General features: G+C 35.4%; 1 protein-coding gene across 1 annotated transcript in view; it reads left to right on the forward strand.

Annotated features, from left to right (window-relative positions):
* CAPZA2 (capping actin protein of muscle Z-line subunit alpha 2) overlaps window positions 1-26,280 on the forward strand; it is a 55,307-nt gene that overhangs the window by 11,512 nt on the left and 17,515 nt on the right. The window contains exons 2-3 of the mRNA XM_069107080.1: window positions 16,743-16,806; window positions 22,392-22,443. Of these exons, the coding sequence (XP_068963181.1) occupies window positions 16,743-16,806; window positions 22,392-22,443 (116 nt within the window). The remainder of the gene's footprint in view (window positions 1-16,742; window positions 16,807-22,391; window positions 22,444-26,280) is intronic.

Raw genomic sequence — 26,280 nt, forward strand, 5'->3', positions numbered from 1 at the left:
GCCCTGTCTGTTGGTGTTTGTGCTAATTTCTCTACTTGTATTTTCTCCACATTTAGGGTGCTGACCTTTCCCTTGGACTAGTGAATATAATCAAAGAAGATTGTTGACTTCTTAAAAGTTGCTTTCCTTTAAGAAAAGCAGATCCAAGAACCTGTGCTAGCAGATCATCCTGAGTGTGCCAGGGTGCTTGTTGTTACAATTGTTCAGTCTTTTCCAACATCATGACTACCTTGGACCTTATTGTCCATGGGATTTTCTTAGCAAAGATACTGCAGTGGTTTGCCATTTCCTGCTCCAGTTAATTAAGGTAAACAGAGGTTAAGTAGCTTGCCCAGGGTCACACAGTTAGTGAGTGTGTGAGGCCAGATTTGAATTAAGGTCTTCCTGATTCCTGACCCAGCACTCTATCCACTAAGCCACCTAGCTGCCTCCTCTTTTAACTGGGCTATTGCAATAGTATTCTTATTGGTTTTCCAACCTAAAAACTCTTCTTTTCATTGCATCCTCCATAAAGTTGCCAAAGTATTATTCCTAAAGCATAATAGGTCTTTTCATGTCACTCTTTTACTCATAAACTTAAGTGGCTTCTTATCATCTCTAGGATCTTTTGTTTGGCATTTAAAGCCTTTCAAAATGTAACTCCTGCCTCCTTTTCCAGCTTTATTGTATGTTTGTCTTCATTAATGCAGTCTAGCCAATTGGCTTTTCTGTTAGTCATGTGTAAAATTTCTTGACTTGATGCCTTGAATACATCCTCCTCCAGTTTGCCTCTTAGAAATGACACCACCTGCATAAACCTTTCCCAAAGTATAGATATAGATGCTAGAGGATTAACTCAAAAGATTACCCCTTCATTTATTATGTATTTATCTACTTGGTTTTCCCAGTTAGGCTAATCTCTTTAGATTGACTGTGGATCTCACTGAGGCAACCCACGAGATCTTCTATATTGTACAATAATAATAGAAGTTCTTAATCGTGAACTTAAAGGGTATAGTATCTAGAAATACCTCCTGAGTCATCAAAGAAAGGTTTAATTATAATCTTTGTAGTTTTAATGTTAGGTATATATCTTATTAAATTTGATGTCTTTGAAAATTAGTGATCTATGTACCATCTTATTATTTATGGCAACTTTTAACTAAAATAGTCCTTTAAAGAGATCTTGACTTAAGAGTTAGGAGAGACCTACATTCAAATGCTACCTCTGATTTTTATTAGTTCTGTGACTGGGCACATTAATTAAAGTCTCAACAAATTTGTTTTCTCATCTGTAAGATGAGGATAATAACTATAGAGCTTATAACACGGATTGTTATAAGCATCAAATATTTTGTTAATTTTATAGTGCTGTAGAAATGCTTATTAGTATTTAATCAAAGTAATGCAGTTAGCCTACATATTCCCTTGAGTCATACATTTTAAATGTTAGAGAATTTAATAGTTGTATGTAAAGTGAAACATGTTTGTTAACCCTTTCCTATGGACAATTTATAAACATAAAAATAATTCTTAAGAAGAAATAAAAGTTCATAAAGACTACAGTAAACATTTTTTTTAATAACATATCTGGGAAAACACAATGTTCTAATAGAACCCTGATAGAGCTAATGGAACATTAATAGAGCACTCAGACTAAATTGCAAACTAACAGGATAACAACAGGATTAAGATGATTTATTTTATACACAAGAATTGGCTAAGCATTAAAAGGAAGGTTATGTGTAGGAAATTCATGTTTTACCCAAAAGAGCAAAGCAAACAATCCGTTGATAGAATTTGACCCAAATTAGCTATCCACCTGAATTTCTTCCCCATAATTGACATAAGATTGGTAATCATTATGATCCTAGCTTTTTTGTTTCCTGGTGATATTTAGGTGTGTTTCTTACATCTATACAGTTCTACTTAACCTAGTTGCTAAGATTGTACTTTTTCATATGCTTCTTTTGTTAGTTTTTTGTTGTAATTTATTTGTAGAAAATCAGTCTTTATCTTTTATTATAGTTTCTTTTCATCTCAGTTTATCATTGTTTTCCCTCAAAGAATTCTTTAGCTTTCACTATTTCCTGCTTTGGGTGATGGAAGAGCTAGTACTCCTATTTTTTCTGGTTGGCCTTTTATGCAGTTAAAAAAAAAATCCCTTGCCTTATAGTGCACAGAGTTATACACTCAGCTACATCCTGGTCTGTAGTCTTGTTGGATTATTCATTTAATCCATTCCACAGATAGATAGGGTACTTGAGGGAAAGTACTATTTTGATTTTGCCTTTATTATCTTCCAGGTCTGCTACACAAGAGGGTCTTAATAAAAGCTTTTTCAATTGAGTGAGTCCTCATTGTCACTTCTTTTACTGATCAAACTAGATGACTATTAAAGCAAAAAATTAAACAGAATAACAAAGAAATAGAGGAAATTGAATCAGATATTAACTATATACATTTTCCCAAATGGCTACCTTGTCTTCTCACCTTCCCCCTCACCACCCTCCAAAATCCCAGGAAGCACTGGGATCTTTCTTCAGAATATACCAGGTGGTACAGTGGATAGAACCCTCAGCCTGGAGTCAGGTAGTCCTGAGTTCAACTATGACCTTCAACATTTAATAGCTCTGTGACTGTGGGGAACTCACTTAAACTCTCTCAGCCTCAGTTTCCTCAATTCTAAAATGAGGTTAATAACCTCAAAAGGTTGTTGTGAGATTAAAATGAGATAATATTTATGAAGTGCTTCACACAGTTCCTGGCACATAGAAGTTTAATAAATCCTTTTTCCTTTTCTCTATCCTGAATAGAATCTGCCCCTGAGAATATGTTTTTTATTGAAAGGTGTTATAAAATTCACCACAGCTAAAGAAAGTCTGAGGCTTCTTACACCTTGACAATCAGTGGATGGTTACTGAAATCCCAAGACAGTCTTGAGAGTGCTGTTTATCTCAAGCAAGGGATCAGGCTAATAATCCAAAACCTTAGTCTGTGTGAATCAGACATCCCAAAGTTTAAGACACAGCTGCCATGTTCTGCCCATCTCTCCCCTGGACTTCTCCACTCTATTTCATGAGAGTTTCTCCAGTGTCCTTTATAGATCCTCCACCTTGAGACTCCTCATGTAAGTAGATTCACAATCTTCTGCATTATATTGTTCCAAAGAGAAGGTAAATGTCAGGGACCTGGATAATTACCTGCTTCAGAGTATGGCTGGCTGTAAAGTTGGGAAGTGGATCTTTTTCTAGTAGATCTAAAGGAAACTTGGAAACTTTTTCTTGAAATTTAACAAAACCAATTTGAGGTACAGCATGTTTCATATCTTTTGTTTTAATTGTGAAATACTATAAAAGCTTCCAGCAATTCCCATTTAAATAACTAGTGTCTCAGTTTCTCCAATCAGTTCTTTGGATCTATTTAAAAGCAAGAGCAGTTGAATCATTTGACTGATGAACAGGGTTAAGATAACCTTTCTTGTCTACAACTCCTTTGGTAGTCTGGTAAGTCCTATGGAGTCAGAATAATTTTTTTTAAATTCTTAAGTGAAGGAAATATTAGATTTGACATAGGGGTCAGTGAAAATAAAGATGTTAAGTTTTTTTCCCATCCAAGTTTATGGAACCTTTGAAGATACCTGTGGGCCCCTTTGGGATATAACTGAACCTCAGGGCACAGAAATTTTATTCTAAGGGCTCTTAAAAGTCTCAGTGTATCCCATGGTACCAAAGAAAAGTCTTAACACACTGTTACTGAAATACTTTTAAATGTGTTTATAGACTTTTATATATGTAAACATTCTTAACTATAGTACATGTATATGTGTAGTCGTTTCTTATATTAATAGATGATATCTTACTATTGTGGTAGAAATAAACTGCAGGAGAAGGAAAAAATGAGGAAGAGGAAGAAAAAAGTGAGTGAAAAAGAAGAAGCAATCAGGAGAGGAGAGGTCCATTGAAAGTAGAAAGGAAGAAAAGATGAGAAGACTAGGAAAAGAATTTGGAGAAAATACATGGTTAGGTGAGTGAGAGAGTGAATATCCTTATGGTAGGTGTCTTATATAGGTGAGAATGGGTGATAAATACAGTAACTAATAAGAATTTATGTTGTATCTGTTAATTTCTTGATCATCCTAACCCATATGAAATAGTGTAAACATTGCCATCTCCATTTTAAAGATGATTTACTTGGACTACAGATTAAGTGATTCCAAAACTCATGCTCCTACTCCTCAGTTGCCATGGGATGCTAATACATATATTTATGTCTATATTGTAAGTTGTCTTTAATTGTCCTTCAGGAATTTGCTGTGTAGAATGTTGGACAGTATAAGTTCTCCAGTGTTTTTATTATGTCTCATAAATTATTTTTTTTATTTTTCAAATGATTTATTAACTTTTGATTTACATCATTCATTTCCGCCAGATTTTGAGTTACAAATTTTCTCCCCGTTTTTCCCCTACCCACCGCCCCAAAATAGCAGGCCCAGAGGATATCCCCTCCTCCAATTTGCTCTCTCCCATATTTTCTCCCATACCCCTTTTGACTTTTCCAGTGGATCTCTATGCCCCAGTGCCTGTATATCTTATTTCCCAATTACATGTAAAATAGTATTAATAATAGTATATGTATGTATTTGAGTATTTGATTTTAAAACTTTGAATTCCAGATTCATTCCCTTCCTCCCTTGTCACCCACCCTTACTGGGAAGATAAGCAGTTCAGTATAGGTTGTACATGTGTGGCTAATGCAAAACAATAACATAGTAGATATATTGTAAAAGACTGACTATATTTCCCTCCCTCCTATCCTGCCTCCCACTTGTTCTATTCTCTGCTTTGATCCCATCCCTTTTCAAAAGTAAGTGCTTCCAACTTCCCTCCTCCCCCAGCCTGCCCTCCCTTCCATCATCCCCCCTCTCATCCCCTTCCCCACCTACTTTCCTGGAGGGTGAGATACCCTATTTAGTGTGTATTATTCTTCCCCTCCATTGTAACCATTTTCACTTGCATCTTCTATATGAGATAGTTTACCCCACCATTCTGTCTCTCCCCATCTCCTCTCATTATTCACCTTTTAAGTATCATCCCTTCCTGTTAAATTGGTCCTGTGCCCTCTATCTATGTAGACCTGTAAACATATATACACACATTCACATATGTATTCATATGCCCATATACCCTCATATATAGACACACACACACACACACACACACACACATATATTTCTGTTACCTTCAACTACTGAGAAAAGTTTCATAAGTTACAATTTTTCATTTCATTTACATTTTCATTTCATTTTCAATTCATAAGTTACAGTTTTTCCATTTAGGAATGTTAATAGTTCAACTTTGATAAGCTCCTTATGATTTCCTTTCCCTGTTTACCTTCTCATGCTTCTCTTTCTTCTTGTGTCTGAATGTCAAATTTTCTATTCAACTCTGGTTTTTTCAGCAAGAATGCTTGAAAGTCCTCTATTCCACTGAATTACCATATTTTCCCCTGAAACATGATACTCAGTTTTGCTGGGTAGGTGACTCTTGGTTTTAATCCCAGCTCCTTTGACCTCTGGAATATCATATTCCAAGCCCTTTGATCTCTCAGTGTAGTAGAAGCTGCCAGATCCTGGGTTATCCTGATTGTGTTTCCACAATATTCAAATTGTTTCTTCCTGGCTGCTTGTAATACTCTCTCCTTAATCTGGGAATTCTGGAACCTGGCTATAATATTCCTAGGAGTTTTCTTTTTGGGATCTTTTTTCAGGAGGTGATCAGTGGATTCTTTCAATCTCTGTTTTGCCCTCTGGTTCTATAACATCAAGGCAGTTTTGTTTGAGAACTTCCTGGAGGATGATTTCTAGGGTCTTACTTTGATCATGACTTTCAGGTAGTCCAGTAATTTTAAAATTATCTTTCCTGGACCTATTTTCCAGGTCAGTGGTTTTCCCCATGAGACATTTCACATTGCCTTCTATTCTTTCATTTGTTTGGATCTGTTTAACAGCATCTTGATTTCTCATAAAGTCATTAGCTTCTATTTGCTCCAGTCTAATTCTGAAGCAATGATTCTCCTCAGTGAGCTTTTGAGATTCTTTTTCCATCTGGCAAATTTGGCTTTTTAAGGCATTCTTCTTCTCATTGCCTTTTTGAGCCTCTTTTGCCATTTGAGTTGTCTATTTTTTAAGGTATGATTTTCCTCAATCAGGCTGTTGACTCTCATTTTGTAATTTTCTTGCATTGTTCTCATTTCTCCTCCCAATTTTTCCTCCACTTCTCTTATCTGCTCCTTAAGTTCCTCTATGGCCTGTAACCAGCTCGTATTTTCCTTTGAAGCTTTTGGTGCAGGAGTTCTGACTTTACTGTCTTCCTCCTGTTCCATGCTTTGCTCCTTTTTGTCCCCAAAATAGGAGTCTAATGTTGGAATCGTCTGTCTGCTTTGTTTTCTTTGCCTGGTCATGTCACCCCTCAGTCACTCGACCCCTGGGCTTTTTGCCACAGTAGGACTCTGCCACCAGACAGGGGAGCTTTCATCCCAAACGCTGAGGTTTTCTCAGCTGCCAGAGGTATTAGATGGGTGCCCTCTCTGAGGTCTGCACACGCTTTGGCAAGCTGGACACAATAGACTTCAATCCAGATCCAAGAAGGTTAAAGCAAGAACATTACCCCTCAGACTGGTGCTTGGTCCCCCTACACTCTTCAGGCCAGGAGCTGAAGCCGCCATGTGGAGCTGGCTGGTTGTGCTGGCATCTCAGTGGCTTCTCCTCCCCGGGGGCAAAAACCAACGTACTCCCACTACTGGGTCCCAAAGTCCAGACTGCACTGACCTCTCACTTTGTCCTTCGCATCTATATGTTGATAAATCTGGAAACAGCCACAGCTGCTGCTCATCTGGAGTCCCTCCGGCGGGCGGCTGGTCAGGCATGGGGCTGGGCTCGGCTCCCAGAGTGCTGCGCTGGCCAATTCCTGCCAACCTGTCGGGCTGTCCTCAGTGGGAAGTTAGCTTCTCTGTGTCATTTTGTGGGTTCTGCAGCTCCAAAGTTTGTTTAGAGTTCCCTTTTTACTTGGATTGGGGAAGGTGGAAGCCGTATCAATGGGGAGGTCCTGCTTCTACTCCGCCATCTTGACTCCCACCATTTCATACATTTTTAACTGTTAAAAGCAGTGATATAAATTATGTACTTGTGAATATATATTCTTTAGCTTAATATTTGTCACTTCAGTGATAGATAATATTTTTTAAAACTCATTTATAACATGAAATCTAAATATTCCTTGTTTTTTTCCCATTTTATCATAAATTTTCGGAAAATTTAATTTTATTATTTTTTAAAAATCTTTTGTGGAGTTATGGATGTAAATTGTTCAGCATAAATATATTAGGCTTTTTAACTTTTCCCTACTTTTTGAAGAATATTTTTATTGGGTAGATGAGAAATCAAAAGCTATTTTTATTTTATCTTTGTGGTATATAATAGAGGAAAACCCTCAAGAATGAAAACACCGAAACAAGAAAAAGCATGATAAATTCAAGTGACTTCTATTTTAAAGTCTTAGTTTTTCCAAAATTAGTGTTCAGGCATTGAAAATCAGTCACAAAATGCATTTTCAATATGCATTTTTAAATTACTAGTTTAAATATACCCTGGTCCACTCTCTCTGAACCTTGATTCTGACCTTCTACTTTCTTAGGTCAGAGATTAATAACCTCTTTTTCATTAGAACAGCTAGCAGAATTCACACTAAGGGGTTTCCATCAGGTCAAAGTATTAGAAACAAGAAATTGTGTGTGATATTTTTTAAAAAGCCTTTTTTCCCCCCATAATGTATATAAACAGGAACAAAAAAAAAAGTTACAATTCACATCTGCCCCAATTAAAAATACAAAAAACCCAACCAATTTAATGAGGGGTTTTTTTTTTGCCTTTGTTAATCATTAAATAAGGTAGTCTTTTTGACTGTGAATACTTGTTTTTAATGTCAGATTTTCAAGACTCCCCTATATAGTAGTTGTATTAATATCCATTGAATAATGAACCCAACAAAGAAAAAATTTTCCATGCCAAGCACTGTCCTTTTTATGTTAGCATTGGAGATAAACGTAACAAAAGCCAAAGAGTCTCTATCTTAAGTCACTTGCATTCCTCAAGGAACTTGGTTGGGAACCACTGATTCAAACAGGTTTGCCTTTAGTTACAGTTAATCTTGCAAGTAAGCATCTGTTGTGATCAAAGCTATGTTTTTAATGGCAGGTAAAATGTTAACTCATGTTAGGGCTCTTAAATCATGTAAGACTCACAATGAAATGATTTTACTGTGTTGGATGGAGCTGAATTACATCAGTGGTAAAGGGGAAAAAAGTGTTGATCTATAAAATCCTAGAAAAACCAGGGCTGTTGCAGTCATGGTCTGGTGAAGGACCAGTTGAGATGATTTAGCCTTAAAATGATTTTAAATTTCTAGAAGTTCATGATAACTGTCTGCTAAGTTAAAGAGAGATTGTTGTCTGCATTGGTACAGGTAGGTACTGGCACCAAATGAAATCACAGTGCTTGAAGCATTCAGGTTTGCCTAGAAACACATAAAAAAGCCATTCTGAAGACTTTTGAGGAGGGATACAAAGAATCTTCGGTGAGAAGAACGCATTGTGTTGCCTTAACCATCTTAGATAATTATTGAAATAAATTGCTTAAAATAATCCTCAAGTTGCTTTGTAATTGTTTCATTTTTCCTTCTTTCTCCTTTCCTATTTCACTAGAGGAAAATTATTTTGTTTTAGTTCTTTAGCCCAGTTGAAATTATTAAAAGGTATTATAAAAATTTATCATTTTATTTTTCTTTGTTCAATAAAAAATAATTGTGAAGATATTTGGGGGAAGCTAGTAAAGATGTGATAGTGAGGTACAGAATATAGATCCCCTTTGTTATTTAAAGTACAAAAATTTTCCATTTTGTAACCATCAAAATGTTGGTAACTTGGTGTTATCACTCATGTAGAAGCATGGATAATTTCTTCAAGTATGCTGAAATGAAGATTCAGGTACTATGGTCTTTGCTTTACCACTAGTTAAAAATATGTCAGAAGAGGTAGAATTAGAGAGAAGACTCTGATTCTCTTTTCCTTCTCAGAATAAATCATTGACAGACTTTGAGGATTTTGAAAGCAGTGATTTCATAAAAGCAAAAGGGATGGAAAGTTAGAATTTCTTTTAAATGTAAGCGTAGGGAAAAAAAAATTTTAAGTGTAGGAGAGAATTTATCTGATTATTAGAAGCAAAATAAACTATCACACCATAATTTCACCATCAGAATAACAATATAAAAATAGAATTATTTTTTCTGAATTTATAATTTACTTTCAGTAGATACATTTTTAAATTAAAATTTTAAAATAATTAATTTATGGATGGGAGAAAGGGAAGGGTACTAGGGCTGAAATAAATTGTGTACTTTGCCTTGGTGGATACTCTTAGTATCTACTTCTACCATTGCACTACTCCTGTTTGTACCAAATGGGTCTCCTTGCCTGTCTTGATAAGAGTTAGTGTGGCCTAGTCAGTCGGTAAATACTTATTAAATGCCTGCTATGTGCCAGGCACTGTGCTAAGTTTTGTGCCTTAGACATGCCTAATAAGTAAGTGCTATGTGGTGGTTTCCTGGGAATGGTAATTATGGGGCTTATTTAGGAACCTTAATTTAGGAAAGTTAAGCTCAATAGCTAACAATTGCTATTACTGACTAAATTTCTTACCAAATTTGAGCTTCAGTTTTGTTCACAAGTACTGTGCACTGATTATTAGAATACATATAGAGTAAAACTGAACAAGGATCAATCAACAGGTGTTCACTAAAGGCCTGTGTGCCAGGCACTGGGGGTGAAACAGTCCCTACCCTTAGGAAGCTTCCATTCTAATGAGATAACAAGTACATATGTAAGTATATACAACAAATATTTAAAATGAGTAAATATAAATCTATACAAAATAATGAAAGACAAGATTGTTTGGGAAAGGGGGAATTAGTATTTTGGAGAAACTTAAATTTAGACTTCTTGGGGGGAAAATGGTATTTAAGCTAATATCTTAAAGGAAATCAAGGTCTCTGCAAGTGAGAGGTAAGAAAGGAGTATATTCCAGATTTGTGGAAATGACCAGAGATGGAGTGTCCTTTGGGATAGGGAAAATAATGTAGTTAATCTGGAACGATGGGTTGGGGCCAGATTGTATAGGGCTTTAAAAGTTAAACAGGGGAATTTCTATATTTTACCTTAGAGGGAATAGGAAGCTACTTGGTCAAATCTCTGCTTAAGGAAAGTTACTTGTCCATATTGTGTAATAATAGTAGCCAGCATTTATATAGCACTTTGCAGATATCTCATTTTACCCCCACTAAAACCCTGGGGGATAATAAATGCTGTTATTGTCCTTGTTTTACAGATGAGGAAACTGAGACCGAGAGAAATGAGGTGAATTGCCTAGGGTTGTACAGCTAGTATATGTGTCCGATGCTGGATTTAAACTCAGTTTTCCTGACTTACACCCTCTCAAGTTGTGAGAGACTTGAGAGAAGGAGACTAATTAGGAGACTTAAAATAATTAGTTCCTCAATTCTCAAAAATATTTGGTCTCAGGACCCCCTTTACCCTCTTAAAAAATTTTTTGAGGACCTTAAAGAGCTTTTTTTTAATGTGGGTTATATCTATTTTTAAAGGGCTTAGCTTATTCATTAAAAATCATAGCAATAAACTTATTGCATGTTAAAATAGATAACATTTTAATGAAAAAATGAATTTTCCAAAATTAAAGAATATTAGTGAGAAAGAAGAATGGCAGTTTTACTTACTTTTGAAAATTTCTTTAATATCTGGCATAATAGAAGATATCTGGATTTGCTTATCTATTTCTACATACAGTTTGTCCCAATAATATTTTTTGTTTGAAATATATGAAGGAAGACTCTGCTTACACAAATATATAGTTGGAAAGGGGAGTTTAATAGGCAAGCAATGTCTTGCTGTTATTATGTAAATAGTTTTGTCCTTATAGGCCTCCCCGCAAAGGTTCTTGGGGATGCCCAAGGGGATGCCCTTGGATCAGACTTTTGAGAACTACTAAAGATAACTGATGTTAAATTATATTACCTGGGGCAGGTAGGTGGCACAGTGGACCGAGCACTGGCCCTTGAGTTAGGAGGACCTGAGTTCAAAGCCAGCCTCAGATACTTGATACTGAGTAGCTGTGTGGCCTTGGGCAAGTCATTTAACCCCAATTGCCTTGCATTACCCCCTCCAAAAAAAATAAAATAGAATAGAATCCTTTAAAAAAAAAAAAAACTGATACTACCTGTACTCTGCTTTAAAAAGTAGACAGGAATTTGACATACATTTTTGTAAAAATTTTCAGTAAGGGTTAAAGCAAAAAGATTTTTGGTTAATTCAGTTTTTAAAAATTCAGTTAACTAGAATATCTCATTTTGTAAGCATCTTAATAAATTGAATTTTTACTGTAAATAGTAAATATTCATTAAACACATATAGGACATAACATAACAACAATTAGGAATTCAATTTAACTTGAAGATGGATCATAAATTCAATTTAGAATATCTTAAATATTCCCTGGCAATTTTGCATACATGAAAGACAGGTTAGAAGTAATTTTTATTTTACAAAGTTTTAAATGAAACTGGTTTAGGAGGGAAAAAAAAAATAAAGATATCAATTATTGTCGAAACCCAAGCCATGCTGTTACAGTACACAACTGTATAAGAATAGGGAACTATGTACAGATCTAAGTTTAAAGGAAAGTAAAAGGGAATAGATATTAATTTACTGTATGAGTAAAGAGAGAATTTTCAAAAGCAGTCGCATTTAAATCATGGCCCAGCCAAAATTAGAATAGCAGTTCACTTGTTAGTCTCCAAGTTGGCTCTGGTATGTATAGATGGAATAATGGCCACCAAATTATCTTTTTAAAATTTACGTATCAAAATAAATTAGGTGAAATTTCTGAAATATGTTTAGATGGCACCATCAAAGTTTGTTCAAAGAAAGTCAGCAGTTGGTGAAAAGAACGGGAATATTGTCATAGTTGCAAACTATTTGAATCAGTGTTTCCATTCTCTTGATAGAGAATTTGTTTTTTTTAATTGTTTTTGGATGGGGAAAGGTGGGGGCAGTTGGCATTAAGTGACTTGCCCAAGGTCACACGGCTAGTTTGTATGTGTGTATGTGTTAAGTGACTGAGGCCGGATCCGAACTCAGGTCTTCCTGACTCCAGGGCTGGCACTCTACTCACTGTGCCACCTAGCCGCCCCTCTATTCACTCTTGATAGAGAGTTTAAGAGTTATTCATAGCCATTTATCTCTCATTTTAAAGCAACACTATTAATATTGCAGAGACAACTGAGTAGCAGTGGATAGTGCTGGACTTGGAGTTAAGATGACCAGAATTAGAGTTCTGCCTCAGATACATACTGGCTTTGTGACCCTGGACAAATCACTTAACCTGCCTCAGTCTCCTCATCTGTAAAATGGAGATAATCATAGCACTTGGTTCACAAGGTTGTGGAGGTGAAATGAGATAAAGTGTAAAGTGTTTTGAAAACCTTAAGGGGCTTTACTGATGCTAACTAATATTACTTCTACTTTGTTGTTATTGTTGAAACTTAGACTTTTTATAAAGAAGATGGTCAATTCCAGTTTTGTCATGTTACAGTTACATCCTGATGGAAAATTGGATTTTTTTTCTCTTCTATATGGAGTGTGTGAAATATTCCATTTTTCCTGAATGAAAATTATTATTCAGAGAGATTTATAATAATTAAAATGTGGTAACTGACTTTAACACTTGTTAACTATATAAATATAGAGGAAGATAAATGGCACCATGTATTCATGTTGGACTTAAGTCAGAAAGGCCTGAATTTAAATTCTGCCTGAGACACTAGCTGCTTGGCAACATTGAGAAAATCACTTAACCTTTCTCAGTCTCAGTTTCCTTATCTGCAAAATGAGAATAATTATGACATCTACCTTACGGGGCTATTATATGGTTCAAATGAAACAACATGTGTAAAATACTTTGCAAAACTTAAAACCTTTTTAAAATGCTAGCTATATATAAGGGATGTTTTTTGGGGTGTTTAGTATAGACACATATACTTATAATAAGAGTATTTTATATTAAAGATCTAATTTTATATCCAATATTTATGATGAGGCAACAAGCAAAAGGCAGCCATGTGGAAGATCTTATTTATCTTCATATATAGTGTACACAAAAGATCTGTTTATCAGGTGAAAAGAAATAGCAGTGCTGGGTTGATAATATAACAAGATGGAGATTTTTTTTCAAGTTCTTTACTGAAAGATGAACTTTTGACTGCATTAGAGATTTGTCTGGTATAGTTTTTGTAATGTACTTGTATTACAAAAATCAGAACTACTTGAAAGAAAATTGACATTATTTGAACATAATTACTATATTCTTAGTAATAAAGCATTATTTAGTAACTTAAATATCCTAATAAGAGTTTAAAGTAAATATTAAGATTCTCATGTAGTACCTGTCTTTGTCTTTTCCACTACTAAAATCAAAGTTTATTTTATTTTTCTATATTTCTAACTTTGCCTAATTCCTTGCCTGCTACCTTTCTGTAAATGTCGAGTGCCAGTTACCTAAGGTGTTGTTTAGATGTAGTTCCAACCTCTGCCCCATCCCCAACATTTGCAGAACTGTTTTAGTAACTTAGAAAAATAATAAAAGTTATTCTTCCCTCTTTAGAGGTCACCTAGAGGAAGGCTGTTGGTGAGGGCAAGAGAGGTTTAATTGAGATATTGGACATATGTTCAAGGTATATCTTCCAGTCAGCTTCAGTCCTCAGGAATAGAGTGATAACAGACACTACAAAAAACTAACGGTTTTTACTTGGCCCTCCTTTCTTCCTTCCCACTCCTCACTCTTTTCACTTCTGAGACTACTTGTAACTGTCCCCATGAAACCTATTTGAAATGAAATTTTTGCAAATCTCTAGCAACTTGTGGATCTCCTATTTGGAGAGATAGCCTGCCTCCTATTTATTACACAGAGTAACAGTGAGGCTTGTAGAAAGCTCTGACATCTATTTTTTAATATAATATAATTTAATTTATTTATTTTTAGTTTTCAGCATTTACATACATAAGTTTAAAATTTTTCCCTCTCCCTTCCCAAGACAGCCAGCAATCTGATATAGGCTTCACATATACATTCCTGTTAAACATATTTTCACATTAGTCTCACTTGTATTTTTTTCTCAGCTACTTTGAAACATTACAGAGCCCTCTGTAAATCAGTGAACACCACAAGTGTATTGGGTTTCTAGAAAGATTTCATGTCTGATGTAGTTGATTCAGGGATGTTTTGTGGAGCATAACATCCAAGGACTTTGCTTCACAAGACACTCCCTTTTAACCGAATGTATACTTTGGACCTTTAGAACAGTCACATAAATGATAAGTGCCAGAGTTCTGTGCCTTCCTCTTTCTGCATGTTCTGTTTTCTAGATAGACGGTTTAGGACTTTTTTACTTTGAACACCTTTCTTAACCTCTTGCCCTTCTACCTTTCCAGTCTTCTTACACCTTACTCCCTTCCATGTACTCTATGACTCAGTAACTATGTCATTGTTCACTCTTCCACACACAAGACATTCTATTTCATCACTCATTTGCTTTTCACTAACTGACCCTCATACCTGGAATGCTTATCACTGCTTCCTGGCTTCTCTGGCTATCTTCAAGTCTCAGCTAAAATCCTATCTTTTTCAAGATGCCTTTACCAGTCTTCTTCAATGTAATGCCTTCCCTCCTTGGTGTAGTGGAAATGCAAATTTAAAGATCTTCCCTGCCCCTAGGCTAAAGTGCACCTGGAGCCTGGGGTGGGAGGCTTGTTTTTCAGTAGATACTTCTTGATTGGCCAGTGGGTCAATAAGGTTGTTACATTCTCTAAGCCAAGAGAAGGCTATATAAAGCCCTGATGTGTAGCTTTGTTTTGGGGCTCACTTTGAGAAGTGTTCTGTGATTTGATCTGAATTCTGGGAAGCCGTTGTTGAGAGTCCGGCTTTGAAAAACCCAGATGTTGAAACCCAGATGTTGATTGGGTATGGATGTAATGGTTGGACAGTTTGGAAATCTGTCTACTTGATCTGTTTCTGTCTTGATAATTCTGTCTGTATATTCTGAAGTTCGGGGTGCTGACCTCTTTCCCCTGGACTAGGTAAACAATACATCTATGGCTGATTAAAGTAAGCTTGTTGCTTTCCTTTATCAAAGCAGATCCAAGAACCTGTGGTGGCAGCAAACCCGGAGGATGCTTGGGGTGCTTGCTGCTACACTTGTTTGCCTCAAAATTTGTTCTTTGTATATTTTGTTTGTGCGTAGTTGTGTGCTTGTTGTCTTCCCCATTAGATTTGTGAACTCCTTGAGGACAGGAAGTGTTTTTGCCTTTCTCTATTCCAAGGTTAGTGTGTGGCACATAGTAGGCCCTTTATTAAGTGCTTGCTAATTGAAGTCCACATTGCAAAACTATAGCTAATGTGTTGAAATTTCAGATGGAATTTGATGTTTTAGCTGTTTTATAAATTGAAAATTTAGTGCTCATGTGATTTTTGTGTCTTTTAACTTTTACATTTTTGTTGGAAATATAAATATCACCTTAAAATTCCACTAGCTCTCCAAAGAATAGTTCACTTTAGTTATATTGTCATTGGGTTATTGTACTGATTTTTTTGTCTATATTAGTTTACTTAGGCAGTGCTTCTCATACATAATCTTGCTGTAAAAATTATTTCCACAAGCATAATGGGTTCCTACAAATGAACCAGAAAATGCACTGGTTGATGGAGGTTTTTTGTTTGCTTTCTCCTCTTGACTTTTTGCTTTCATAAATGCACACATCTTAATTGTGATGAATTATTAAAAATGCCTAGATTAAAAAGGGAATTTTAGATGAAAACCTTTTAATAAAAATGTTTTTAAAAAATAACTTTAAGGTACATCAGGATGAATATTCTCTACAAACATTTCAAAGGTAGTATTCCTGGTATTTTAATCATCTTTAAATTTTTTTATTTTTTATTATTATGAATGTGAATGTTTGGCTTTAATTTACTATTTTAGGCTATTGTTGAAAATTGCTGTTGATTCTATTCTTGCCTGAAATATGCTTCATTATTTGTGTTAATGCTGTTTTCTCTATCATTTATTTTGTGGCTGAAATGTCTCAGCTGCTGCTCTGGTATCATTTTGTGTCTTGCATACCTTGTTACCTTTTTAACCTGTTTTAATTTTCCACTATTTTGTGACAGACCCTTTGCAATCACTGAATCAGTAGCTTTTTTCCTTAAAAAACAGATTTTCTTCTTTCATATGCCTAAATAACACACATCTATTCAGGAAAAGTTCACATTTTTTTGCTTTATATCAAAGATATTCTGAAATATCTAAAATTTGTTGGTAAAAATAAATTTGATTATTAGACAGCTTTTATCATCCAGCTTCTAAACAGCATGTTTTATATTGAAGTTGTATGTTTTAATCAGTATTGATTTTTAAATGGCAATAAATTTTGAATTAATTTTTTCTACTTCCATTAGAACATTCTAGTATTTTCAGTAGAGCTCTACTTTTTAAGGTTTTGCAGGTAGTATGCTTTGCTCACCTTCAAAATAGTTGTTCATTTATTTTTATGTGCTATAATAAATATTTTCATTTCTGTTTCAGGTGCGCATAGCAGCAAAATTCATCATCCATGCCCCTCCAGGAGAATTTAATGAGGTATTTAATGGTGAGTGGTATAATTACTTACTTAATGATTAACATAATGGAAAGTACACTGGATTTAGATTTAGAAGACCTGAGTTCAAATCCCAACCTCACCTCATTTCTAACTAAGTTACTTCCACTGTCTGAGCTTTGTCTTTAAAATCAGGGGCTTGGATTAAATAGTCTCTGAGGTCCCTCTCAGCACCAAATCTATAAGTCATGTTTTTGTCAATGTATGGTTCCTAAACTAAATATAATGTAATTATATCTTTGACTAATCAGTTATCTCCATGTATTGTTTTGACTGGAAAATAATAATTACCTGGCCACCAGTATCTGGTGGATGAGCCTTTCTCAATTTAGACCATCACTAATCTGAGTTACTCTATTATGTAAGTTGATATGTATTTGTTCTAAATAAAAATGGAACTCTTTCTACCAGTGCAAGTCATCACTTTGTCTATAACTTATAAAATAATTGCCTAGAGCACTGAAAAGTTGAAGTGATTTGCCCAGGTGACATCAAACAGCTGATACGTGTTAGAGGCATAACACAAGTCTTCCTGGTTGCAAAACCAGCTTCCTATCCATGACTCCGTAACTCCATATTGCTACCATAAAAGTTATAAGTGGCTTAATTTAACATGTATAAAGCTGTTTTCTGTCCTTTTTTTTTTGTTTACATACTGCTTTAGTCCAAATTAGTTAAGTTTTACAGTAATGAAAAAGCAGAATTGTAGAATATTTGAGATCAGTTTTTTTTGCATAAAGTTTTAAAAATTGTTATGTAAGAAATTACAGAATTTTTTTAGTTGTCAGTGTAACAAATAAGAAATTGCCACTGTTTTTAGGGATCTGATAATGATGAGTTCAAAAGACCCTTCTGTTTTCTCTTTCTAGAAGAAAAACTGCCTTTATCAAATTATCTCATATCTGAATGCTTTAAATATGGTACATGAAATAGTAATTATTTGGAGTGGCCAGGTGGCTCAGCGAGTAAGAGCACCAGCTCCAGTGTCAGGATGACCTGGGGATCAAATCCAGGCTCAGATACTTAGCACCACACCCAGAAATAACTGGCCGTGTAACCTTGAGCAAGTTAACCTCAATTGCTTTAAAAAAAAATAGTGACTATTGATTTTGCATATAAATTTCAGAAGATAAATGCAGGGCCAGTTAGCATACTTACTTTATTCCAGAACTTGTCAGAAGAATAGAGGAAAAAAAGTGATATGTGTTTCAAGCTAAATTTCTTTTTGCCATTCTGGAGCTTTACTTTTTGAGAAGGTAGTAGATTTGAATTGATTTAAATCCATGATTAGGACGACTCGGTTTAATATATTTCTTCTACCAGATAATTCTTATTTAACATAACTTTGCTTTATACTCTTAATAACATATCTGTGTGTAATTTTAGACAGTCCCATATCTTACAAAGAAATCTTTTAGCTTAATTTTGTAGTTTTATACAGATGGTGAATGATGGTTCAATTTTTATTTAATTGAACAAATTGAAGATATGTGCTTCTGAAACAGTCTCCTAAACAATTAGCAATAAATATTTGCAATATATTTAACTGTCTTCTATTTTTGCATTTCTTGGTATCCCCAGTACTTAACACAGTGTCTGACGGTGTAGTAGGTGCTTAATTAATACACATTGACTTGACCTTTATTTTTGAAGACAATAAAAAGATCACTTTAGATTGTTTTATTTAAAGAAACTTTTCAATATTCTTAGTATTATTCTTCAACAAAAAATCTAATGAATTTAACGAAAGTAGTTTTAAAAACTACTGTATTTTTGGGGGATGGCTAGGTGGCACAGTGAATAGAGCACCCCTGGAGTCTAGAGTCCCTGAATTCAAATCCAGCCTCAGATACTTAACTCTTACTAGCCCTGTGATCTTGGACAAGTCACTTAACCCCTGTTGCCCTGCCTTCCCCCCACAAAAAAAAAAAAAAAACCCCAAACTACTGTATTTTAGTTAAAAATGGGAAATGCATTTCTTTTTGTACATATGCTGAAATCAAAATCAAATGAATCTTTCCAGTCTGAAATTCCAAAGGAGGAAAACTTTTTTTGATAGAAGCTGTTACTAAAAAAAACTGGACTTTTCTCAGTTCACTGATATGGCTGTTACTTTTTCTTTTAATAATAAATTAGCAATCTTGTTTTCTACAAGTATTCAACCTTAGGTTAGAAAATTCAAATTAGTATTGTGAAAGGATAATTGTGAGATGACCATGTCATAAAGCCATTTCTCCCATAGTTAAGTTAAGGATAAGCAGCATATGGCTGTTATAATCAATTAATAAAGGTTTTTCTGGAAAAAAAAATTACCTGGTTATGATCCCAAATAACTTGTAGTACAAATAATTCATGTGCTTTGGTGTCTTGGAGTCCTATTTTGAAATGGTTATTTTAATAATAGTTATTTTAATGTGGTTCGTTTGAGGTTTTTCAACACAGCAGCTCACCCCCCTCCCTGGCTTCTTGAAAATTTAAAACAATTAAAATGTAAGAGTGATAAATCTTTTTACACATTTTTGAAAATCATTCATCTTTTTATCCACTCTAGAAAGTATTAAATAGTTGTAATGCATACATAGTCAGCTGAGACTTTTTTAAAGATTTTTTTCCAGATTTTAAAATTTACTGTTTTTTTCTTCCACCTTGAGTACATTTTACCACAGCAACTTTTCCCAAATAAAATAATTGAACCGAAATAATTATGTTTGAAAGATGGGATCATTTTGTTTTCCACTTGCATGACAGTATTTTTCTTAAAAAAAATGGTTTTAACTGGTGATGAGAGTAACAGTTGCATTTGTTGTTGTTGTTGTTGTTTTTAATTTTATCTACTTTCAGTTTTTTTATTTGTTTCTTTGTTTTTTGGCAGCTGGGTTTCTTTATCTTATCTAGGCCACAAGTACAGCAGCCACTCATAGGTCAGCACCCCATACTGAAGAACATCTAAGCTTGGACATGCTCTCTTTTTCCAACCTAGGCTGGTTTGCCTTTCCTCCTTGGTGTGTAATAAAGTCATTAGCTTCCACTTGCCCAATTCTGATTTTTAATGAATTATTTCCTTCAGTGTGTTTTTGGACTTCCTTTTCCATTTGGTCGATTCTGCTTTTTAAGGAGTTTTCTTTTCCTTCAGTAAATTTTTGTACTTCTTTTTACATTTAGCCAATTCTGATTTTCAAGGTATTTTTCTTTTCATTGGATTTTTGTGCCTCTTACCATTTGACCTATTCTTTTTTTTAAGGTGGTTTTTTTTTATTTTTTTGTGATTCCTTTACCAAGCTGTTGACTTTTTTTTATTTTTATGATTTTATTGCATCACTTATTTTCCTTCCCAATTTTTACTCTACCTCTGTTACTTAATTTTTTAAATTCTTTTTGAGCTCTTCCATGGCCTGACACCAATTCATATTTTTTGTTGAGGATATAGGAATTTTTACTATGTTGTCTTCTTTTGAATTTGTATTTTGATCTTCTCTGAGAGATGGAATGTCTTGTTTGTGGAACAACCAGGAGGTCAGTGACACTGGATCAAAGAGTACATGTCAGAGAGTAAGGTGTCAAAAGACTGGAAATGTATGAGGGATCTAGGTTATGAAGGGTTTTGGATGCCAAGCAAAGCATTTAGCTTTTGATTACGGAAATGATAGGAACCACTGTAATTTATTGAGTAAGGAAAATTTAGGAAATTTGGGATTTAGGAAAATTATTTTAGTGGCTGAATGGAGAATGTATTGGAGGCAGGAAGATCCACCTGTAGGCTGTTATTGCAGCACTTCATTCATAAGAGCCTACCCTTGAGCAGTAGTTGTTTAAGATGTCTATTGGACATTGATTTTTAAGATGTCGGAAAGGCAATTGGAGATTCAAGATTGGAGGTCAGAGAGTTTGGAGCAGCATATGTAAATTTGAGAATTATCAGCATAGAGATGGTAGTTAAATCCATGGAAGCTGAGGAGATCATCAAATACTGTATATATAGAGAAAAGAACACCCAAGATAGAACCCCGAAAGGCACCGTGGTTATTAGAGAGTATGATTTAGATGAGGATCCAGCAAAGGAGACTAAGAAGTGGTCTGATAGGTAGAAGGAAAAACAAGAGAGAGAAGTGTCACAAAAGCCTGGAGTAGAAATTGTTAAGGAGACAGAGAGTGATCAAGAGTGTCAAAAGCTACAAGAAGATTAAGGAGAATTAAGATTGAAAAAAGGCCATTGGAATTGGAAATTAAGAGATAATTGTTAACTGGAGAGAGCAGCTTTGGTGGAATGAGGTGGGAAGATAGATTGTAAAAGATAAAAAAGTAAGGAGAGAAAGTGGAAGCACCTATTGTAGATTGACTTTTTGAGGAGTTTAGCTGCAAAGAGCAGAAGGGGCATAGGACAGTAATAAGCAGAGAAGGAATGAAATTTTAAAATGGAATCTCCAAGTTCTCTTTATTTTAATAGAGAAGGATCCTGATTTATATCACTAGACTGTCATGAATACTATTATTTAAAAAGAGTTGCATAAGAAGTCTCCATTGTTTAGTTCCAGTAATTTGAGACCAAATATTATTCTGGCAGTTAGGTTGTTCAGTGGAGAGAGTGCCAGGCTGTAGTTAGGAAGACTCACTTTCAAATTTGGCCTTAGACACTTTATAGTTGTGTGGCCTTGGGCAAGTCGGTTAGCCATGTTTGCCTCAATTTTCTCATCTATAAAAAGAGCTGGAGAAGGAAATGGCAAACCACTCCAGTGTCTTTGCCAAGAAGATCTTAAAAGGGGTTACAAAGAGTTGGGCACGACTATAAAACGAAAACCACTACCACCATTCTACAGTATCTAGATAAACCAACCAAATCAAATCAAAGTAGGCCTCTAGAACCAAAAATAATAGGCTGGGGTTTGGCAGTAGTTTTAATAAAAACCAAATTGCATGTAACATTCATAATTACATGAGCTGGTGAAGTAAGCATTAGTGACAATATTTTTTAAACGATACAGCCGTCATAAATCCATTTGTAAAACCATAATGACGATTAATAGTAGAAATATTAACTGACTTTTTATGACATCACTCTTGGGTATCTTATATCTTGTCACCAAAGTGGGTAGGGCAGTTGCCCAAAAATAAATTAGTTAGATGCATGTGTAGTATGATTGTGATATTCCAAAGTGGGGGAAGGAATGCCTGCAGTTAATGACAAGCTTTTTCCTTGCCTTATCACTTTTCTGTAGAGTGGTTACCTGTGGAACTGCTACTACTGTTGTCATCTTAAGTGATACAATACTTAAAGTGTTCACTGCAGTTATCACATTATCTTTCTGGTGTCCCTCCATTTGTCTAGTTATTTGGGGATACATTATATTTCTTTTTCATCTACTTGCATTTCTGTTCTGAGTGTAAAATATATATTAATTTCCTTTGGTTTTTTTAAGAGTCACTTAGGAATTGACTCACTCTCTTCTAGTCAGTTTCTTCAGGGGGGAAAAGCAGAACAAAACCAGTATTCATTGTGTTCTGTGATTAGACGTAATCTTGGTAAATTTTTCAAATATACACAAATAATGAAATAGTTTTAATAACTTTGTTTTTTCCAGATGTTCGGTTACTGCTTAATAATGATAATCTTCTCAGGGAAGGGGCAGCTCAGTAAGTACTGAATATTATATTCTCTCTATATAAAAATATTTAGAAATAAAAATGTTTTAAGTATTGCTTGTGTTTACAATTCATTGAATAGAATAATTGCTCTCAGAGTTTAATTGTGATTTGGTATCTTTAAACAAGCTAAATGAATTGGGACTTTGAGTCACTGATGGTAGAAAAATACCTCCTCCATTCATTTCATATTAAGTGTGTGTGTATGACATAGGGCCCCAAGTTCTTTCCAACATTAATGATATCGGACATGCAAGCTAATCTTATTTTTAAAACTCTAGTTTTTTAAGAGTCACAGATATTTTGCTCACAGCATTAGCATTCTCTCCCTCCCTTCCCCTTCTCTTTTAAAGCCAAGGCTTCTAAACCTAACAGGTCATTTCAAAAACCTGATACAAGATAATCAGCCACTGCCACATTTTCCTCTTCAAGGCTCAGGAGCATTTCCAGCAAGGAAGAAAGTGTGATTATAGGAGCAACCATAGAATTACCAACCTCGCTCTCTTAATAACTGCCGTCAATATCTCTAGTTCCTGACAATCTTTATAAAGACTTTGGAAAAATGAAAAGTAGAAAAGGGTGAGGATCACTATATTAGGCTATCATATCTTGTTACAGATTGAGATTTTGAAAGAACCAATAATGGTGGGGTGGAGTCAAGATGGTAGAGTAGAAACAGGGCTTCCACTGGGTTCTGGCTCCCACCACCTCCAATTCATGTAAAAGGAGACTGAACAAACTTTGGAGCTACAGAACCCAAAAAATGACACAGAGAAGCTAACCTCCCACTGAGGCTAGGCCAGCAGGGAGCAGCCAGTGCAGCGTTCTGGGAGCCGACCCCAATCCCACATCAGCTGGAGGTTTTAGCCCCAGGGTGGGCCTGACCAGCCACTGCTGGAGCGACTTCAGATCACCAGCAGCTGTGGCAGTTTCCAGAATTATCAACCAATAGATGCTAGGACAAAGTGAGAGGTCAGTGCAGTGTGGACTTTGGGAACAAGTAGTTGGGAGTGTGGTCAGTCTTTATCCCCTGGAGAGAGAATTTGCTGAGGTGCCACAGCTGTGCAGCCACCACTACATGGCAGCTTCAGCTCCTGGCCTGCAGACTGTAGGGGGACCAAGCAATCAGTCTGAGGGGTAATCGCTCTTGCTTTAACCTGCTTGGATCTGGATTGCAGTGTAGGGTAGAGGTCCTGGGGTATATGACCAGCTTGCCAGAGTGTGTGGAGGCTTCAGAGAGGGCACCCAACTAATACCTTCGGCAGCTGAGAAAACCCCAGCATTTGGTACAAAGCTCCCGTCTGGTAGCAGAGTCCTACTGTGCCAGAAAGCCCAAAAGTCAAGTAATTGAGTGGCAACATGATAAACGAGGGAAGCAAAGCAAACAGAGGAATCAAACATTAGACTCCTATTTTGGGGACAAAAAGGATCAAATCATGGAACAGTAGGAAGACAGTAAAGTCAGAACTCCTGCACCAAAAGCTTCCAAGAAAAATACAAGCTGGTCACAGGCCGTAGAGGAGCTTAAAAAGGATTTTGAAAATGAAATAAGAGAAGTGGAGGAAAAATTGGGAAGAGAAATGAAAATGATGCAAGAAAATTATGAAACGAGAGTCAACAACCTGACTGAAGAAAATAACACCTTAAAAAATAGACTAACTCAAATGGTAAAAGAGGCTCAAAAAGGCAATGAGGAACAAAATGCCTTAAAAAGCCAAATTTGCCAAATGGAAAAAAAATCTCAAAAGCTCACTGAAGAGAATCATTCCTTCAGAATTAGATTAGAGCAAATGGAAGCTAATGACTTTATGGGAAATCAAGATACTATTAAACAGATCCAAGCAAATGAAAAAATAGACGGCAATGTGAAATATCTCATTGGGAAAATCACCGACCTGGAAAATAGATTCAGGAGAGATAATTTAAAAATTATTGGACTACCTGAAAGCCATGATCAAAAAAAGAACCTAGAAATCATCCTTCCAGATATTCTCAAGGAATATTGCCCTAATGTTTTAGAACCAGAGGACAAAATAGAGGTTTAAAGAATCCACTGAGCACCTCCTGAAAAAGATCCCAAAAAGAAAACTCCTAGAAATATTATAGCCAGGTTCCAGAATTCCCAGATGAAGGAGAAAATATTACAAGCAGCCAGGAAGAAACAATTTGAATATTGTGGAAACACAATCAGTATAACCCAAGATCTGGCAGCTTCTATACTGAGGGATCAAAGGGCTTGGAATATGATATTCCGGAGGTCGAAGGAGCTGGGATTAAAACCAAGAATCACCTACCTAGCAAAACTGAGTATCATGTTTCAGGGGAAAATATGGTCATTCAGTGGAATAGAGGACTTTCAAGCATTCTTGCTTTTCAGAGTTGAATAGAAAATTTGAATTCAGATACAAGAAGCAAGAGAAGGAAAACAGGGAAAAGAAATCATAAGGAACTTATCAAAGTTGAACTATTTACATTCCTACATGGAAAAGTGGTAATTGTAACTTAAGAAACTTTTCTCAGTATGAGAATAATTGAAGGGAATAGAAATATGTGTGTATATATGAATACATATATGAATGTATGTATATATGTGTACAGGTATGCATAGATACAGGGCACAAGACCAGTTTAATGGGAAGGGATGATACTTAAAAGGTGAAATTAAGAGGTGAGAGGAATATAATGAGAGGAGATGGGGAAAGACAGAATGGGGTAAACTATCTCATATAGAAGAGGCAAGGGAAAATGGTTATAATGGAGGGGAAGAACAGGAAGGGAAAAGGGAGTGGGTCAACCTTTTCTCATTGAATTTGGCTTGGGGAGGGAATGATATACACACTAAATAGAGTATCTCACCCTCAAGGAGAGTAGGGGGGAAGGGAATGAGAGAGGGGATGATGGAAGGGAGGGCAGGCTTGGGGAGAGGGAAGTTGGAAGCACCCACTTTTGATAAGGGACGGGATCAAAGTAGAGAATAGAACAAGTGGGAGGTGGGATAGGAGGGAGGGAAATATAGTCAGTCTTTTACAATATATCTACTATGGAAATGTTTTGCATAGCTACCCATGTACAACCTATATCGAATTGCTTATCTTCCTAGTAAGTGTGGGTGACAAGAGAGGAAGGGAATGAATCTGGAATTCAAAGTTTTAAAAATCAAATATATATATGCTATTATCAATATTATTTTACATGTAAATAGGAAATAAGATATACAGACACAGGGGCATAGAGATCCACCGTGCCATACTGGAAAGTTGGAGGGTGTGTGGGAGAAGATATGTGAGAGAGCAGATTGTAGGAGGGGATATCCATTGGGATCGCTATTTTGGGGTAGGGGAAAAATGGGGAAAAAAATTGTAACTCAAAATCTTGCGGAAATGAACAGTGGAAACTAGAAGTTAAAAATAAAAGCTTCATATAAAAAAAAGAAAGAATCTATCATGGTAAGGTTATGCAGTAGATACCTTTGTGATAATACTGAAGATTTATACTTAGCCTTTTTTTCCTGAAAGCATTCTATCATGTCCACACACGTGTAAGTGGAAATTAGTCTTCTAGAAGTTTCCTTGTTTTATTTCTCTGGTAATTCTAATAGCAAATGCTATTATCATTTGTTTCATACTTGTTGGCTCTAATTATGAATTTCTTTGAAATTTTTCAGGCTTCTTACTCCTTTTAACCTGAAGTGTGTGTGTATATGCACATAATATATGATATGTTTTGTGATCTTTAGCTTTCATAATGCTATAAATACTGTCATATATCAAGTGTTACTATAAAATGGATTTGATTTTATGTGTTTTTTCTGAAATGTACATCTCATGG

The sequence above is a fragment of the Petaurus breviceps genome, unplaced genomic scaffold (assembly GCF_028583685.1).
Source record: "Petaurus breviceps papuanus isolate PSGF00001 unplaced genomic scaffold, PetGlider_PUasm1.0 84, whole genome shotgun sequence".
NCBI lineage: Eukaryota > Metazoa > Chordata > Mammalia > Diprotodontia > Petauridae > Petaurus > Petaurus breviceps.